This window comes from Oryzias melastigma, linkage group LG23, assembly GCF_002922805.2.
Source record: "Oryzias melastigma strain HK-1 linkage group LG23, ASM292280v2, whole genome shotgun sequence".
NCBI lineage: Eukaryota > Metazoa > Chordata > Actinopteri > Beloniformes > Adrianichthyidae > Oryzias > Oryzias melastigma.
In genome coordinates, this window is record NC_050534.1 from 3358785 (window position 1) to 3379244 (window position 20460).

At 40.8% G+C, this 20460-nt stretch overlaps 1 protein-coding gene across 12 annotated transcripts in view; it reads right to left on the minus strand.

The window, feature by feature from the left end:
• Positions 1 to 20460, minus strand: part of nav3 (neuron navigator 3) — a 435160-nt gene that overhangs the window by 23345 nt on the left and 391355 nt on the right. For 7 of the 12 annotated variants that reach the window (XM_036210349.1, XM_036210350.1, XM_036210351.1 and 4 more), the window contains 11 exons: positions 19238 to 19547; positions 16342 to 17053; positions 13654 to 14079; positions 13108 to 13149; positions 9866 to 10023; positions 9584 to 9781; positions 7119 to 7171; positions 6840 to 6863; positions 4629 to 4652; positions 4395 to 4472; positions 225 to 308 (listed from right to left, as the gene is read on the minus strand). In XM_036210349.1, coding sequence (XP_036066242.1) covers positions 225 to 308; positions 4395 to 4472; positions 4629 to 4652; positions 6840 to 6863; positions 7119 to 7171; positions 9584 to 9781; positions 9866 to 10023; positions 13108 to 13149; positions 13654 to 14079; positions 16342 to 17053; positions 19238 to 19547 — 2109 coding nt within the window. The remainder of the gene's footprint in view (positions 1 to 224; positions 309 to 4394; positions 4473 to 4628; positions 4653 to 6839; positions 6864 to 7118; positions 7172 to 9583; positions 9782 to 9865; positions 10024 to 13107; positions 13150 to 13653; positions 14080 to 16341; positions 17054 to 19237; positions 19548 to 20460) is intronic. The other 5 variants (XM_024285240.2, XM_024285231.2, XM_024285271.2 and 2 more) reach the window with 3 other exon arrangements.

Consider the following 20460-nt stretch of genomic DNA (forward strand, 5'->3'; position numbering starts at 1 on the left):
TTTCTTCTGGCTACATTTTAAGATCTGGCATCGCCGTAGCAACATGAAGAAATAATGGAAGCAAGCAGTATTCAGAGGATTCAACAAACTCTGAGCCTAAAACCGTCGCCGCACACTCTGACACGCGGTGAATGGCTGCAACCAACCGTCTCTCCGGTGTTTACGGCTCACTCCGAGCTGCTCACGCTCAGAGCTGCTTAATATTCAGCGCTAAAACCCTTTACCTTTTGTTCGGCAGTCATGGTGAGGCTCTGCAGGCGGCAGGTCATGTTACTCAGGCTCTTCTCAAAGGCTGCCACCAGGTGAGACTGCAAACACAAGAGCTGACTTAAGCTTCTGCAGGATTAGAGAAACAACCAAAACACTCCAACTGTAGACGGTAAAAAGCACATTCAATAGAAAAGGAAACTTTCTTTATGAATATAAATCAAATGTATCTCCTGTTACTGAGGCTCATGAATAGCTGAGGTTTGGTTGCTGCAAACCAACCATCTGTTCTATTGGATCGTTCGTGTGTTACTTTCCAACACTTGTGAGGCAGATTTCTCTTGTCCTGGCAAGCCTGGGAGGTAGCAGCATATTGGAACATCTCAGAGAATCTGACTTCACACAAAATGGTTTAAATTTAGAATCCAAAAGAGTTCCTGAGCACTCACAGAGAGCCTCCACTGCTGCCACCTCCTCTCTGCTTGTTGGTCCTGACCTTTAGAAATGCCAGCTCTTCCAGTGGGTCTCAGAAAGCCCACATGTCCTTCCAGCTCCATCTGTGAGCTCCCTGTCCCACCTGTCCTCCCTGAAGGAGGCGCTGACTGGACTCTAATGTGTCGCTGGGAGAGACCATCTGTCTCATTCCTGGGTCGGACGTCCAGTTCAGAGATAAAAAGTTTGACAAAGACCAAACAAGTCTTCGAAGGGAAGCCCTTTTCTGGATCAGCAGTGAGAGACTCAAAGAGAATTTCAAGAAACAAGGAAATGTGGAAGGAGGAGATTAACCGATATGCACTTTATTTTAGGGGTGTGACTTTGCTCCTTATCCCTGAGCATGCAGCAACTTTCTATTTTGAGAAAACAAGAGGTTTCCCATCATCTCACACAAACACTTCCTGTCTGCTCAGTCCTTTTGATCTGAAGGGGCTTAATTTAGCTGTTGCAGCTCGTAAAATAAGACATAGCACATCAAAATGTCTCCCAGTCTCAGAAAAAGCATGGTGACCACTGAGGCTAACTTTTGGCTAACTTAGGTTAGCCAAAACATCTAGCACGTAGCTGAAATTTTAGCTATACTCCAAAATACCCCAAAAACTGAAAAAAGGCCTAAATTAGCTAAAACAGCTAGCATGTAGCTGAAATTTTAGTCTCCAACTTTATTTCTAACGTGTCCAGCACATGTTCTCCCCAGCAAGTCCACCCATAAGGGCAGCTGTAAAAAAAAGCCTGTTTATTGTCCATGTATGTCATTTTGGATTTTCATGATTCATGCAGTCACCCTGCGACACCTCAGACAAGGCTTTTATTTAAAAGAAAGTCTCTAAATACATCTTTATTTCTCCTTCTTTCTTGGAAAGTTTTCAAGTTTGCCTACAAAAGCTGCTCTTCACGCTCCCATGAGGACACATTAGGCCGAGCAAAAATGAACATGACAGCTCATTTTCTGCAAAGTAGAAGACCATTCCAGGCTAAATGAGCCAAAAATAATGAATACAAGTGTCTTATGTGGACGATAAACCTGAACTGCAGAGTGGCGTTGAAGCAGCTTTTATTTCCATGTTTCACAGCAACAGTCAAGAATTGAAGAAAATGGATGATATTAATTTAAAGCAGAATATATATATATATTATTTCTGCTTCCAATCACCAAAGTGTATTCCAAACACTGGAGTCTGAACCCACATGCAGAGGAGAGGGCAGCACCAGCAGACCACCACGCCCACGTGCAGACGGCCGGAAACGGGAGTTCTTTCTGCTGGGATCAGATGCTGCGGCGCATGGGAACAGACTGCTCTGTAAGCGTGTGCATGTGGCCTGGCAGAGTCTGACAGCTAATGGAGCAGCATCATCAACAGATACTGTATGCTGAGGCATATTTCATTTAACGGACAACCTGAAGGTTTAATTCTGTGGGATTTACTGTCTATCAAACGTGCAAAAAAGCAAAAAAAAAAAAAACTGCATTGATTTAATAAGCAAAACTATTTTGGTACAAGTTCTGCTTTGGCTTTAACACCGTAGATCTGTATATATCATCTGCTAAAGTATTGATCAATACTGGTCAACTTTAGGGAATCCCATCATAAAATAACCTAGTGTTTTGCAGTTTTAGCCAGTTATTGAGTCAAACAAGACTAAGTTTTTGGTTGGAACCATGAAAAGAGGTAAATAAAAATTGATGGAACATGAAATCGTGACAGATGGACTGTTGGGCAGAAGAAAGCAATGCTTCTTTCTTTCTTTGTCTCTGAACCTTTTCCCAGTTTAAAGATAGCGACAGATGAAGATGTACCAAAACAAAAGCACCATCATCCCGACTTAATGTTGCTTTAAAAACAAAAGTCACTGCAGTTACATCAGTTAAACGGGTAACCACTAGGTGGCGTTTTAAACTAGTAAGAAAACCCAACTGACTTTATGACAAACAAATAAACAACCTTAGACCTCACGTGTCAAAGTCAAGGCCAGATCCGGCTGCTCTACAGAAACTATGTCCTGGATAATTAGATTTTTTTTCAATTTAGGATGACTGATTGAGGTGTGACTTTAATTGTGTGAATGCTTAGTAAGCACTCACACTATAGTGATTCTCCTGCTCTTTTTCTTATGTTTTTGGGAGGTAAAAACTCAATCACACCGTTCAAAACGTTCAGCTTGTTCAGGACATTACTGCTTGTACTTTGGGTATTCCTAAACTTTATAGTTTTTGAAATATTGAAAATGTGCCCCATAGTAAATGAATGAGAAAGTCTTCAAATTTAAAAAATGTAAGTAGATTAGCGACAAGACTTTAAATATTTTATATATAATCATTTTATTTTATAGTAATTATCAAAAAATGTGGAATTTAGCAAATATTTTAGCAACATGCTAAGGTTTTTGGCTAATTTGCTATCTGATGGGGCTTTTAGGCTAATTTAGAGTTTAGCTTCTATTATATCAAAAGGCTAACGTTTCTGACTTATTTAGTTTACTGAGAAATTTTAGGCTATTTAGGAGTTTAGCTAATATTTCAGCAACATGCTAATATTTTGGGCTAATCTAATATCTGCATTAGCATTTTATGCTAATTTGTAGTTTAGCTAATATTTTAGCAATATGCTACATTTTTTTGCTAATTTCTTATCTACTGAGGTTTTATAGGCTAATTTAGTTTTTAGCTTTTATTTTAGCAACAAGCTACTGTTTTTGACTAACTTAGCTGACTGAGGAATTTTAGGCTATTTTGGAGTTTAGCTAGTATGTAAGCAATGTGCTAGCTTTTTTTTCTTGGCTAATTTGACATTTACTGAGGTTTTTTGGCCATATATTTTAGCAACAAACCAAATATTTCTGCAAAATTGGCACGTATCAGAGACTTTTAAGCAATTTAGGTCAACATTAGCGTTCTTTCATAGTTCTTTAACAAAATTTCCAGTCTTTTAGCAAAAGTAACATTTTTAAAAATAGCTTTTACATTTTCAGTAAATCCCTGCAGCAATTAAAGTCAATTGTGTCACCATTTTCAGCAAGAAGCTTCAACATCTTCTGCAACTACTTGGAGCAAAAAGCATTCACACTAGCATTATCGCAGGTAATGCAACTTTTCTAGTTATTGAATTGATTCTTAATACTCTCTGACTCAATTCTTGTTGTGCTCTGTATGTAATAACAATAAAGTATTCTTCTGATCCGATGTAGAATCACCATCAAACTGAAGTATATTTCTGCACTGTGGGAGGAAGTTGAGATAACCCACGCAGGAAGAGCAGGCAAACTCCACACAGAGAGGATCCAGCTGAGACTTTCTTCAGGCTGTGAGGTGAGCGTGCTAACCACTACACCACCATGTCACCCTGGGGCTGCCTGACTGATGAGTCACTGATGTGAGGGCAGAACACATCAAAGACCTTGGTCCATCTCATCTGCTGGTGGATGTGTTTGCTATTCTTTCAAAGACTTCCCTGAGCGTTCTTCTTTGTAGGACACTGTAGAAGTGGAGGAACCGCTCTCAGACGGTGGTTGGACGTCCATGAACCTCAAAGTGCTGCACCTACGCTTCATACAGGACCTCTTTCCCATCTCCACTCCCTTCTGCTTAACTTAAGAGATATTTTCTCGTTGCTAAAGCAACCGAAACATCTGCTTCTGTCAAAAATAACCCGAGCTTCAGACACTGAAGCTCCACTCAAGGGCAGCAAACTCACATTGGCAGCCAGCTGGGAGGTCAGAGTCGCCACCTTCTCCTGAGAGGCGTCCAGCTCCCGCCGCAGCTTCCTGATTTGCTGTTCAGTGAAGAGAGGAACAAGAGTAAACGTACGTTTTTCAAAAGAGTTGCTAAAAATGCCACATCGTTGCTGAAGGAAAAAACTGCGCTGATGCTTGTAATCTGTTTACAAAGAGTCTGGAGTGAGGTGTGAACAGAAAGTGTGGGGGATTACCGTGGAATTTTGGACTGTTTGGCCCTTGATTGAAAAGAAAAGAGTCAAAATTAACACTATGTTGCATGCTCCCATCAAACAGCATGAAGTGACTGAAGCAGCGAGCGAGGGTAAGGTGGCGAGTTTCACTCCTGAGTCAAACAGTAGCAGCAAATATCCCATCATGCACGGCGGCCAACGAACAGAACAGTTCAAGAACAGTTTTTCAAAGAGTTTCACATTTAAACATTTGCTGTGAATGTTATTTTACATTAAAAAAAAAAGTCCCAATGAAAGCTTTTCTTTATTATTCTCTTGACCAAACTGTTTGGAATGTGATTATCATTAAGACAGCCGTATTTGCTGTTTACTGTTTGACCTAATGCTCAGATAAAAATGGCAAAGTGTTAGAAATCAAACCTTGAGAGTGAAAAAAAAAAACACATCAGTGATAAACAAAACTGATCCAATGAATGCAAAGAAAACGGTTACAATCACCCATGAACTGACTGACCCTCATGGCTTACCGTACAGACTTGGACACAACAGGTGCAGTTATGACGATACAGGTAATAAGTCACAGTAATTTAAAAAAAATTTTAAATTGTCATGGATTTTTAGTACAAAATTTCAAAATAAAGTTACTTTTAAATGAATTTAATACACACATATATATAGGCTGTGTTGTAGATTATTTTTTCAGATTAGTCGACTAATCGGGTTATGCACAAACGGGATGTAAAGCACACATCAAGATGTGCACACAATACTAGATACATAGCATTAACTGTGATAATACTAGTGTGAATGCTGTAAGCTGAATTTGGTCGCTGAAGATGCTACTGCTGATAGATGAAGATGCTGAAATTGATAGCTAAAAAGATTGAAGTTGATAGTTAGCTAAAATATAAGTTAAATGCCAAATTAGTCTAAACAACTGAAACATGCCTAAATTAGCCAAATCAGTTAGCTTGCAGCTGAAACATTAACTAAACTTCAAGGTAGCCTAAAAGCAAACAAATCTTAAATTAGCCAAAATAGCTACAATGCAGCTAAAAACATTAGTTCAACTCTAAAATAGACAACAAAACAAAAAAAAGCCTAAATTGGCCAAAACAGCTAGCATGTATCCGAAATATTAGCTACACTCCAAAATAGCCTAAAAACTGTAATAAATGCCAAAATTGTCCAAAAAGCTAGCAGAATGCCATTAAAACTTTCCACTTTACTACATTCTGACTCCATATAATATAAAGTAACGACTAATCGACTATTAAATTAGTTGTTGACTATTTTAATAGTCGATTAGTCGTCGATTAGTAGAATAATCGTGGCAGCTAAAGTCCGCTACCTTGATGCTAACGTATAATGGGATTTCCCATAGGATGGCTAATGCTAACGCTCGGTAGGCCTAAACATACATTTCTGACTAAATGAACATCTTTATAAACTCACAGGATTATAATTTTACAAGTTTTTGCTCATGCTTTCTTCTCCATCTAGAATAAGGTATAATGCTAAAGCATGATCGCCACCTAGTGGCCAAACTGAAACTCCCTCCAGGAGAGGCAGAACAATTGTTGGAGGTTCTCTGCTTGAGAATCCATGTAACACCGTATGGTATTAACAATTATGCTATTATGTGAACTGTATCAGATTAATGTAAACATATTTAAAACATAGAGTAGATTATTAATGTATTTCTAAACAAATGTGTCTAAATGTGTAAACCATGTAGATTCAATTGAGTTGAATCGAAAGAATATTAAAAAAAATGTGAATTGAATCGATACAGGCTCTGGTGAATCGAATTGAATGACAAATAAGACAATAATTTTGGAAGAAACAACAACTAACTCAATTTTTGTTGATCAATTGTCAGTTTTGTGCCATATCTAGCAAGGAATTGGACCAATTTCCGATTCCTTTCCACCAACTGCACCTGGTGAGTCCCAGTCTTCATTTTTGTCATGAACAGGATGAGTTTCCCTGAAGAAGCAATGCAACATAGAGTTTAACAGGTCATTGCTTCCATTTGTGACATGTTTTGGTTTGGGGATTAGACCCAGGAGGAGGGATCATCACTGCTTTTTGCTTTGACTGGCATGCAAACAGATACAGCATTCAGACACAGAAAAGGCCCATCAGAGGAAGTCCAGCAGAACCCCAAAGCTGAGCGGCAGAAAGACGCATGCAGGCAGATGAACGCGGGGGAAGGCTCCTCATCCTTACCTCCGAGTGCGCTTTCTCCTCTGTCTGCAGGAGGGAAGCAGAGTTTCATTCAGAAAAAAGATTCTTTTCTGTGTTTGATGCAGACATACCTGGATCAGAGCTAAGCTGTCTGAAAGGTAAAGCGGATGTCAAAGAACAGACGGAATTTAAGGAGTGGATAGATAGACAGAGCTGCTGGTGCTCTGGAAAACCTCCATCAATCCCTCATCGATCAGTTTAGAACGGTTTGATCAGAACAAGAGAAGAGCAGGAGGTCCGGTTCTGGGTTCTGGAACTCACCGCGGAGTATAGAGACGACGTGCTGGAGACCAGAGACAGAGAGGAGCCGTGCACTGTAGACACAGAGCCAGAGGGTTACCGACTGTTTTACTGACTGGAAGAATCAAGAGTGAATCCCAGCCCAAACCCCTGCAAACGCAGGATCAGGAGCCCCTCACCTCTATTACACAACGGAGTAAGGATGTGGAACGGCTTTAAAAAAAAGTAACTCACAATAATCACGATTTTCCTACTACAAAGTAGTATTCTTTAATCAACGATACTAAAAATGAAGATGTTTTTTTTTTTATTCTGATACATACATTTTTCTTATTAGGAAATATTAAAACAATCATTAAAAACTGTATAAATAAGTAATTACTAGTAATTTAGAACAATAGTTGGTATTGCTTGGATAGGCTCCAGCATCCCTCCGGTGTTATAGAAGATAAATGGTTTTCTTTTTCAGTTGTATTACACTTTTTAGGATATTTTGTAAATCTTTCTGATCATCACAGCAATGGTCTCCAACCTTTTTCAGGCCACGGGCCGCTATGATGTCAGGAAATATTTTTACAGACCGGTCTGTGTGGGATTGAAGTTGGAGTCTCACTAGATTTCATGCAAGAACTATTAGAATGTGATCTAGATTCTCTTATAGAAGATTAAAAAATCAACTTCAGACTTGTCCGACTTATATGCTGCAATGAATACATAAAAAAAAAAAGACAACGGTCACTACATGGGATTTTTTAAATATCTAGCCTAAAAAACTTTATTAGCAGCATCCTTGTAACATTAGACAGCTGAATATTGAGCACTATTATTCTGGTCTGTGGGAACAACCGTCCCAATAAATCTATATTTGGAGTAAAGACTCTTGGTTTACTGTATGTTAAATACAAATATATTTTTTCTTTGAAGTCAACAGTTCTTTATCTGTTTTCTCACTGGATGTTTTCTGTTAAACCAAACTTCCCAAGTACCAAGTAGCCTGTTGCTACCTGATATGTAACAGCTACCCGATTGGTCCCTGCATACGTCTACATCTGTTAATCTGTATTAACTTCTTAGAATGTTTAAAATGAAAAAAGTTTGTGTTAATGTTGTACGAAAAAAATAAATGCAAGGGTTGTGAATGCATGATCTTTAATGTGCATGTGCAAAATTGGGCCACAGGGCGGGGTCTACCCGATCCGTACAGCGCATGTGCAAATGTTTTCTTTACTCTCCATTGTTTGAGGACAGCACCACTTACGAGCATTTTATTAACTCTGTTAACATGGCAAAAGTGGCAGCAGCAGCACGTGACATCACTAAAACACCCTCTTTTCTCCTTCACTTTACTTGTAATTACCTATTTTTCCTGAAACATAAAAACGATCAAACAGAGAGAAAGACTCCAAGCTGTGAGGCCATCATTCTATCCCAAATTGTTGAGATTTTCATTGTCTGTAATGACAATGATATACGATTATACAATGTGGTATTTAGTACTGTTATTCTTAGGCGCTGTAAATCAGTCAAGGTAAGCTCTCTTTTGTTGGGAAAAACATCTATTCATGAGTTATCCGCCGTTTAAACGGCTCTGACAGTCGTAAGAGAGGCAGAACTGTTGGGAAATGCTAACAGGAGCTGATCTTTTTTTACATATTTTTTACTTTAATTGTTTAATAATTTTGGAACAACAAACAGGCAGAAATATACAAAAATAGTAAGATAATTGAAATCAAATTACTTAACTGTCAAAATGTTGGCAGTCAGAGAATGTGATATAAAATTTTCAAATGTGCTAAACAAATCTGGTAGCTGTTATAGATTGGGTAGCTGTTACGGAACGGGTAGCTGTCAGGATAGTTGTTAAAGATGGTGTAGCCATTGGGTAGCCGTTATAGATCGGGTAGCCATTACAGAGCGGGTAGCTGTTATGGATCTGTAGCCGTTATAGGTTAGGTAGCAATTACAGATTGGGTGGCCAGTACAGATCAGGTATTCGTTATATATCTAGTAGCCATTACAGACCAGGTAGCCGTTACAGGTCAGGTAGCCGTTACAAATTGGGTAGCTGTTATAGATTAGGTAGCCACTACAGATCGGGTAGCTGTTACAGATTGGGTAGCCATTACAGATCAGGTAGCCGTTATAGATCGGGTATTCGTTATATATCTGGTAGCAATTACAGATTCTGTAGCCATTACAGAATTGGAAAGTCATTACAGTTTGGGTAGCAACACGACCACTTTTAAGAAAATAGCACATGTATTTTCAACACGTGTCGTGGGGAATGCTCTGGGTACAGGTACCGTGGCCCAGGAATTGGCCCACGATATTTATACTTCTTTAGTTAGGCTGCAAACTGATCCCGGACCCACATCCATGAAGAACACAGCTACGTGTCCCTTACAAAAAAAAGTCTGGGGATCCCAGAGGTTTAGAGGCAGCACCAGGAGGCTGGGCTGGAATTCAGGATGATAAGCATCTCCAACCTTCGTCCGTGCTGTCCCTGAATGAGCCCGAGCGGCTGATGGCGCGAGGCCGCTCCTCCAGAGAAGTGGCGCTGCCCCCCAAAGGGTGAGCGTCGCCATAAAGGTCGAAGGAGTCCTGAGCGGGGATGCTGCTGGAGCGGCTCATACTGCCGCTCCCCGCCGGCGGCAGGTTGTACTGGCTCATGTTGGTCGGGCTCACTGCGCAGAGCAGACACGCTATCAGCAGATCCACATCAAACTTTCTTTTTTCTCTGTTTCAAACAGGGACATCTATTAACTCACATAGGTTGGAGTAGTGGTATTTTCCAGCAGGGGTGCAGGACGCTCCAGGAGGAGAGAGCGGGGACTGGCTGCCGGTGTCCTGCAGGCCTCCGGTGGAATGTGATCTCAGCCACTCCTTACTTTCCTCGTGGGACGTCTGCCGGGAGGACGGCGGGTACCTGGAGCCACACGTATGCCATCAAACATGAGAGTCCTGCAGGCAGGAGCATGCATGACTCTCATGCAGACGGTGATGAGCATGCACACTTCATTTGTTCTGATGGTTTAACTTTAAACCCCACTTCACCAAAAATTGTTCCGGCAACAACTGAAACAACAGTAATCCATGGTTTCCATGAGAGTCCAACCCATCTCAGCAGAAAGCCTTCTTATCACCAACACCACAATCGGCCATATTTAATCCTGTGAGGAGGATAATTGAGTTCGCTCATCCACTTTCAGACCCCTCCTCCTCTCAAGGCCCCCATTACTACGCTTGTCACATCTGACCCCATGCTCACTGTCCGCCGCCAAAAGCCGGCTTCAGATCTTAATGAAGGTCGTGACATCATTGCTGCAGTCCAAACAGACAGAAATCTGCTGCTTTATTTTGGCCCAGAGGAAGAAAAATGCACAAAAGGCAGAGCGGCTCGCTTCCAACAGCAAGACGCTCAGGCGGCGGCGAATAATCTGAGCCGCTCTGAAGATGCAAAAACAAAAAAAAAGTTGGGTCAAATTCTGTGCAACGAGAAGTCGACTGGTGCTGTTCTGTGCTTTCTCGTAATCCCCCATGCCTCCATGCAGCATGCTCAACACTTCCATGCCAGATTATTTTCAACACGTTAACAATATTCAAAAGAGAGGAATTTTCTACAAATACATTGAACACAATATAACCATCTGTATCATGCTTTATCCAGGCATTGCTAAGACTATCTTGATAGCATGATCAAAACCTTTCTTAAAAACCTATTGTATATAATTGGGTCCATGTTTTCTTCCTTGTAGTTCATCATCCGTACACTAGAGGCAGTAGAAGCTTTTCCTGCTCATTTTAAAACGGCTGCCTTCCTTTAATCTCAAAAGCACTTTTGTTGGGAAATCAAGATAACGTAAAAATGACATTAAAACCCAAAAGCATCTACTTTATGACTGTATTGTGGTTAACACATTTTGAGGAGATATAGAGCACACGTGTCAAAGTCAAGGCCCGGGGGCCGGATCCGGCCCTCTGGGTAATCAAGCTCATTTTATTTTATTGTTATTTGTTATTCATGGCCCGATGTTACCTTGTGCTCATTTCTAACTTGTATCATTTTGGAAAAATAGATTTTTATGGAGAGTAAAATATTAAAAGTTATTTAATGTTTAAATTGATTTATAGCCTTTTAATTATTCATATTCATGTTAAAAAGTTACAGTTTGAAAGTTTTAAAAATTGTCATTCTGCTAGCTTTTTGGACTATTTTGGTATTTTCTAAGATTTTTTAGGCTATTTTGAAGTTTAGCTAATATTTCAGCTACATGCTAGCTGTTTTAGCTAATTTAGGCTTTTTTGTTTGTTTTAAAGGCTAACTTGGCATTTAGCTAATATTTTTGCTGGCTATATAATTCATAGTTATGTTGAAAAGTTACTGTTTGAAAGTTTTTAAAATTGTCATTCTGTTAGCTTTTTGGACTATTCTGGCATTTACTAAGACTTTTTTAGGCTGTTTTGGAGTTTAGCTAATATTTCAGCTACATGCTAGCTGTTGTGGCTAATTTAGTGTTTTCATTTTAAGTTTTTTGGGCTGTTTGTAGTTAGGCCTATATTTACAATATAGCTGTTTTGACTAATTTAGGCATTTTTTTTAGTTTTTAGGATATTTTAAAATTTAGCTATTTTCTTCTGCTACATACTAGTTGTTTTGGCTAACCTAAGTTTTTTTCAAAGTTTTTTTTAGGCTAATTTGGCATATTTTAGCTGGCTATCAGTTTCAGCATTTTCAACCATAAGTTTCAGCGTTTTCTGCTATCAATTTCAGCATCTTCAGCGGCCAAATTCAGCTTACATCATTCACACTAGCATTAATGTAGGTAATGCTATATATCTGGTTTATAATTATGTTAAAATGTTACGGTTGTAAAGTTTTAAAAATGTAGTTTTAGAGTGTTTAATAAATATTTATCCTGTTCGACCTAAGGTGTGTTTTAGATTTTAGCCCCTTGTGCGATTAAATTTGACACCCCTGATATTGAGGGCTTTTTAAAAAAAACATATCATTCTATTATTTACACACTCTAATGTTCAATTTGGTTGTTTCGACTAAGAAAAGAAAATGTAGTTTTTGTTTAACAACGTAGTATTTTTTAGGTACATTTTTTTATTCGCAAATGTCGATTTTTGTCCCAATTTTTTGCTTTTTAAAAATGAGTTTCATCTTTTTTGTAAATTTATTAAAAAGATAAAGAATAAGAATACCACAAAACTTTTAAATTTGGACTGATGTGATTTTTTTTTCCTTACACTTTAATTTATAGATATTCTTACACTATGTTTAAATTCTATCACTACTCACTATACAGAGGGTTCACCATTTTCTAGTGCTTTAATAAATCTACTAATTCCAAAATCGAGTGCACTAGAAATTCCCCAGAAGTCTTTGTGAATAACTAGCGTACATCGATGCTCGCTACATTAGCGAGCATAGACCACAATCCATAATACGGTTGTGATTATAGAAGGTTTTGCTCCTGCCACTCCATTACGAGCAAATAATTAAACTCTTTGACAAACTTTATTTTTAATGGATTCAATGCAATGTACATATAAGCACTAATATGTCTATTTATGATTGAGTAATTATAATAGAGTCATAAGTATGTGGATGAATATTTGAAGTATCTTCTTTTACTTATTACTTTTCTAGTTTTCCAATTAAGTTACAACTAATCATCAACTATTTGATATGTCTATGTATAGATGTATATTTCTTCTGTTTGACTCCTTTAATATGTTTTTGATTGATTGCTTCTAATTCCATTATAACCAATACTTTAAATCTGTAATTTAGATATTTTCATGCTGTGATTACTTAAATAAGTGATGGGTTGTTGTGTACAGTTCTGAGTGTGAATATATGCATTTATTTCTAAGCCTTTTGTCGTGAACTATCTGCAGAAGATGAATAACAGGCAGAGAGCTTCACATCCCAGACAGGATTCTGATGACAACAAAAGGACAGAATGGGAAAAGAGGGGTTCTGCTGGCAGATGTGTTGTACCTCAGTCCCTTTTTGGGAAGCGTGTTTCTGTCGAGAGGCATGCTGTTGGAACACAGAGGATCAGCCCATTAAACAAGAAACAAAACAGGGTTTTTCTTCTGTTTGGTACAAAGGAAAAGATCCACTCAAATGTGACAAACTTTTGACACAAAGATGAACATAAATGAGAACAGGGAGACGCCGCATTCGCTTCTCGGCTCGGCTGGAAACAGAGGAGAGAAGCTGATTGTTTCATTTTTGAGCAGAACTGGAGACACAAAGCTGTTTGCTGCTGTGTGTTGTGTTGCAGTGTGCGGACGAAACGATGGACACACTGATGCAGATGCACTGAAATGACCTGAACTGTCATCTTCACTTTTTTTGTCCTGGGTTCAAACTCTTAATCGTAGAATCAAAACCATGACAGAAAAAGGAACGTAGCAGCTACATCTTTCATTGGTGTCGCTGTTGTTGTGGTCTGGCCTCTGTTTGTAGTTGCTGAGGAGAAAACTGTTCTCAAATGAAACAATGAATACGATTGTTTCCAATCGTATTCCTCTTACTCACCCCTCAGACAGGGTGGACTTGACACTGCCGGTTCGGGTAACCTTGGGCCCATGGTGGCCCAGCGGCATATCAATGGACTCAGAGCTGGTGTGCAGACTGGTCATGCTTTGGCAGCTCAGTGTGTCCTTGCTGCCCGCTGACGAGCTACAGGCAGGCCAGGGCCGAGCGTTGGAGGGCAGGGAGAGGCCCGAGGCCGGGCTGGAAGCCAAGGAGTCGGTGCACATGTCTGGGGTTTTGCCGTACAGCGGGCTGCTGCCCCCGCTCAGGCCGCCGGCGCTACCCAGGCTTCCTGTCCCAGAGGAGGGGGAGTCCAGGCTGGCCTGCCTCGCCAGCGTGCCGTGGGGGCTGCCCAGAATAGACGGGCACTTGCCAGAGTCGGGGGTGCCCGGAGAGCTGGGCTTGCTGCTGGCTTTGGTGCCAAACAATCTGGGGGTAGAGAGGCGGGGGCAGGAAGGAAAAGTGATGAGCGTCTGCAAGCTCCACACTGGACAAAGAAGGACTTCTTGAAAATGTCTCACTGGCCTTAACTCTACCACAAACACCTAAATATAAACGTCCCTAGTCTGTGCTTCGCACCAACACACCTGCTGCCACAGCTCTGTGAGGGGTCTATGCTCTTCCACAAGTTCATTCTGCTGGAGTATTTATTCTCTGTCCAAAGATGAGCAGATAAACCCTACAGTCTCCTGACGACTTAAGCAGCTTGATGTCCATCAGAAGTTAGATTTAAGGGTTTTTGATTTTACCGACAGTCTAATCATCAATTGGTTAGGTACATCTAAGTAACTCTTTAGTATCGTGTTTGTCCAACACATTCTCACTCCCAATTCGTCATATATGGATGTATGGTTCAGGGCACCTCCGGGTCACTTTTTAACGTTTTGGGTGTCCCCAACTCTTTGTTTTTTTAAGTGCTGGCTGTTCCAATTAATCAGGGGTCCCTTATCCTCCAAGTTGCGAACCGGTACTGGTCTGAGGGCCGCCTGTTACCAGACCACAGACAGGGAAAAAAGGGATACGCTAATCACGTCCGATACCGCCTCCGTTACCAAATCCGATACGTCTGTTAACGTGTCCGATACCGCGTCCGATACATGTCTGTTACCGTGTCCGATACCACGTCTGATACCGCGTCCGATACATGTCTGTTACCGTGTGTGGTGGAATATTTGTTGATCCGATGAAATGAAGAAATGTCAAACGTTTTCATGAAAGTTTATTAAACAGAGCAGAGAAAAGTACACGTTGGCGAGCATGGCGGAGAGGTCTGCAGAGCCCCTGATCTGTGATGAAGGACGCTCACATTTTATACAGTCATACAATCAGCTGTTAATCAGGAGCTTAAGATGGAAACGTAAGTGTCATATCTAACATGAACAAGATGTTCTAATGAAATCAAAATGTTTACACATTGTGGTCAGGGTGTTCTGACAATAAGAAAACAAGACTCAGAGGATGAGACATAAGCAAATGAATAATTTCCATGACACGTGTCCGATACCACGTCTGATACCGCGTCCGATACATGTCTGTTACCGTGTCCGATACCACGTCTGATACCGCGTCCGATACATGTCTGTTACCGTGTCCGATACCACGTCTGATACCAAATCCGATACATGTCTGTTACCGTGTCCGATACCACGTCTGATACCAAATCCGATACAAGTCTGTTACCGTGTACCGAGTCCGATACCACGTCTGATACCAAATCCGATACATGTCTGTTACCGTGTCCAATACCACGTCTGATACCAAATCCGATACAAGTCTGTTACCGTGTCCGATACCGCGTCTAATACCGAATCCGATACAAGTCTGTTACCGTGTCCGATACCGAGTCCGATACCACGTCTGATAACGAATCCGATACAAGTCTGTTACCGCGTCCGATACCGCGTCTAATACCGAATCCGATACAAGTCTGTTACTGTGTCCGATACCGAGTCCGATACCACGTCCATTATCATGTTCATTATCATGTCCGTTATCACGTCCGATACCTCGACCGTTACCACACCCGATACTGTGTCCAATACCGTGTCCGTTTATGCACCCAATATTGGGTCCAATATGACGTCTCATACTGTGACCAGTACCACGTCTCAAAGGTTGGGGACCCCTGATTTAATGGGAACAGCCTGCACATAAAAAAAGACAAGTTGGGGACACCCAAAACTTAAAAAAGTGACGCGGAGGGAGCCCGAACTTTCTATCCATATATGACGAGTTGGGAGTGAGAATGTGTTGGTTTGTCAAGTTTAACAACAGTCTGTTACCAAAGCTTTAAGGGGCCTATATCATGCAAAATCTTTTCTATTCAATTCTATTCTTTTTTTGTGGCTTATTTTAAAACCTGCCACATATGAACCGATTGGTTTAGTCCATAGATTATGTCAGATTCCTTACTTTTTAAAGTCTGTGCTTACCCAACAGCATCTGTCTGTAGCTGCAATCACATTTTAACTGAGCTACTTTTTCTTAGTTGAAGTGAGTTAGTGTCATTTGTGTTCTCTGGTAGATACAAATCTGGTGATAAAAAAACAGCTTTAAATTGGGAAATCTTCTTCCTGAAAGTCCTGACTCTCAGACATAGACTGTTTGGAAAGGATGTGGTGGGATGGTTAACGCAGAAACGCACAGTGAGCGACAGACAGCTGGAGGCGGACGTGTGGACGTGTGTCTGACCTGCGGAAGGTGGGAGAAGCGATATCAGGATATTTGCTTCCCGGCTGCCTGAGGCCGGACTGGCAGGCGGAGCTGGAGGTGGGGCTGGACTTGGGAGAGGTGGAGAGTCCGGCTGGGTCTGGCTCCGACCCGCCCACTTTTTCTTTGTCGGTCTGATTGACGGTGACGGGACTGGAGCGGTCCGAGTTGACCTTTCCGTCCCGGCGCTTGGCGCCCGCCTGCGCCGCCGACTTGCCGCTGACGTTGGAGTCGATGCTGCTGGAGCTGGAGCGGTGGCCGCTGCGCCCCGCGGCCCCCCCGCTGGAGGACTTGGCCGGCCTGGGCAGAGAGCGGTACTGTAGTGTGACTTTGGAGCCGCTGCAGCTGAGCAGGATGCCGTCGTCCTGAGGCTGCGAGCCGTCCAGGCTGGTCTTCCTCACCCCGCCGATGCTGGTGCCTTTACAGAGGGCCGAGGAGGATTTGGGCGCTTTACCCAGAGTCGCTGAGCCACTGGCGAGAGTGGCTCCACTGGGAGTGATTAATGTGCCAGGGGGTCCGGAGAGCTTCTTGTACCCAAATGAGCTGGTGGTGGGCGGGCGTGCGATGCCAGACGGGGGTTTCTTGCCTTCATCCCCGCTACTCCTGCCAGCGTCAGAGGGGGAGCGCTGGATGGCAGCAGGACTCTTGGAAGGTGCTTTGCCCTTTTCAGAGGCCTTAGCATCATCTGTCTTGCCTGTAAAGTCACAAATGCTCATTAAAATAAAACTAAATAATAAGTGAAAGTGTCAAATTATTAGAAGTATTATTTCTGTATGAAAGTGGAAAAAATGAGTTGGAAACATCCTTTAGGACAGGGGTGTCAAACATCCGGCCCACGGGCCGCATCCGGCCCACCAGATAGTTCAATCCGGCCCAGTCACGAAGAGAAAAAAATATAAGGATGTTGAAAAAAAATCTGTTTCCAGCCCATTCCTGTGACGAGTTATGATTATTTAAATATGGCGTTAAATTTCTTCCCCCACGAGCATATATCAAACTCTAAGGAACATTCCACGGGTGCAGGACAGTCTCCACGCCCGCTCCTCTACCCCTTTGCTCGTGAAACCCCTCCTCCGCGCTCATGGGAGTATTCTTACACTGTGACCTCTGCTGCTCGCCTGTGAAAGTATTCTTTCGCCCCTAAAAGTAGTGCTCCTCCCCTCGTGGAGGACTATGTGCTCATTGAGCTCCTCCTGTGCACTTGTGTGAAACTCAACATCTAAGAAAAAAAAACTAAAAAAAAAAAAACAACCTGGAATACTTGTGTATCATTCGTTTTTTTCAAATAAAAATGAAAAATGAAAAGAGGGAAAAAGGACTGATTTATTTACATTTTTCAACGTCTCTAATTATACAGTCATACAGTTATATAAATAATTTTTGATGCTCCCATTTAAAAAAAAATGAAAATGAAGCAAACGCTTAATGAACGCTGAAATTAACTGTCTAAGAATTTCTCTTTTGGTGTTTTCCCCACCTCGTGATCGAACACTTTTCTTAGAAAAAATTATTTAAACGTTCAATATGTGTTTGGCTTCATTATTATATAAATTAGCATAAAAAACAAACAAAAAATAAACTTAGGTTAGCCAAAACAGCTAGCAAGTAGCTGAAAAAATAGCTAAACTTCAAAATATCCTAAATTTTTTCTTTAAAAATCCAAAATTAGCCAAAACAGCTAGCATTTAAATATTAGCCTAACTCCAGAATTGCCTAAAAACTTGAAACTAAAAAAATTTAAAAAAGTCTAAATTAGCCAAAACAGCTAGCATGTAGCTGAAATATTAGCTAAGCACCAAAATAGCCTTAAAAAATCATAATAAATGCGAAAATAGTCCAACAAGCTAGCAGAATGACAATTTTTAAAACTTTAAAAATGTAACTTTTTTTTTACATGATTATGAATAATAAAAAGGCAGAAATATTATTTTAGAATAAATCAACTTAAACAATCAAATTCTCCATAAAAATATATTTTGTCAAAATTCTACAAGTTAGAAATAAGAGCAAGATAACATAACAATGATCTGGAGGGCCGGATAGAATTACCCAGAGGGCCGGATCTGTCCCCCGGGTCTTGTATTTGACATGCGCTGTGCATGAGTCTTTGGCTCAAGCTGAACAAAATGTTATGAAACAATATGAATTAATTAGGAATGTGGTTGTGGTTAATATAAAAGCTCAGTTGCTAAGGAAATCCTAAAGTATATATATTTTTAATTGTTCTTAAAATGACAGAAATGTTCGTCACCCCCAGCCGAGCAAAAATTAAAATGGTTGCTATGGAGATAAAACCAAAAGAAAAGCTGCTATTTTGAAAAAAAGTGTTTTACTAATCTATTTGTCATATGCTGCTCTGACCATGAGGCGTGTAGCAGCTGTTCAACCAGTGAGGGCGGGTTAGGACGGGGCCATGAGGGCTGTGCCAGGTAGCACCTGTGGGCCACAGGCTGCAGCTTTTCTAGTTTTTATTAATTATTGTTGTTAGTTTCAGAATATCTGTGGGTGAAGAAGCAAAGCTTTGAATTAATTGGTAGATTTTACACTGAAAATTCCTAATAAAGCTTTGCTTTTGCAGTCTACAGTCCGCCCACTCCTCCCCCAGTATCACAGCGTCTGAAATTTAAACTAATCCTGGTTATTTTATATTTATTTAAGGAATCTCAGCATACAATAACAGATGGTAGATGCGTGAAAAACATTTTAGCGCTTCTTAGAATCTAATTTAATGCAAATAATGAAAGGGCCCATTTATCAAATTTATTTATTTGGTTTTAAGGGCCACATAAACCATCTTATTGTCCTATTGTACACTTTATCAAACCACAAAAACTTTCTTCTGAATACATCATTGCGTCTAGTAAAAGGCGTGGTTTACCGGGTGTTTTCAGGCCAGCGGGAGTCCCCTTGGTCCTGGGGGGCGTGATGCCCACCTGGGCCGTCATGCCCCTCCTCCAGGAGCCCGTCTGGGACATCTGTGCCAGCGCGGCTGCCTTTTGGCCCGTGTCCTCATACTGACCCTGCGTTTGGGAGGAAGACGAGGATGAGGAGGGCTTCCAGCGGGAGGGGCCGCTGTTGGGATCCATGCTCGCGTCCAGCTCCTCCTCCACTTTTTTGAGGTCTTCGGCGCCGGCCCAGCTGCTGCTCACGTCCTGCTTGGCATGTTTGGACCTGCTGCTTTTTTGAGACTGCAAAGGAAGTTTTAAGGGATATTGAGCAGAACATTCAGAGATCACTGAAAAAAAAAATTAAACTAAAAAGACCAGAAGTGTCAAACTCAATTGAACAAGGCGCCAAAATCCAAAACAAGATAAATATTTATTGAACATTCTAAAACTAAATTTTTAAAACTTAAAAAACATAACTTATGATGACATAACTATGAACTAGATATATAGCATTACCTGTGATAATGCTAGTGTAAATGATGTAAGGGGAATTTGGCTGCTGAAGATGCTGAAATTAATAACTAAAAACGCTGAAGCTAATAGCTGGAATCACTTAAACGAAGCTAATAGTGGAAACGACTGCAGCTGCTAGCTGAAATCACTGATGCTAATAGCTGAAATCACTGATGCTGATAGCTGAAATCACTGATGCTAATAGCTGAAATCACTGATGCTAATAGCTGAAATCACTGATGCTGATAGCTGAAATCACTGATGCTGCTAGCTGAAATCACTGATGCTGATAGCTGAAATCACTGATGCTGCTAGCTGAAATCACTGATGCTGATAGCTGAAATCACTGATGCTAATAGCTGAAACCACTGAAATTAATAGCTGAAAACACAGAAGCTAATACCTGAAAGCACTGATGCTAATAGCTGAAATCACTGAAATTAATAGCTGAAAACACAGAAGCTAATACCTGAAAGCACTGATGCTAATAGCTGAAATCACTGAAATTAATAGCTGAAATCACTGAAGGTTTTAACTGAAAACACTGAAGCTAATAGCTGAAACCACTGAAATTAATAGCTGAAATCACTGATGCTAATAGCTGAAAGCACTTAAGCTGATAGCTGAAACCACTGAAGCTAATATCTGAAATCACTAAAGCTGATAGCTGAAATCACTGAAACTGATAGCTGAAATAACC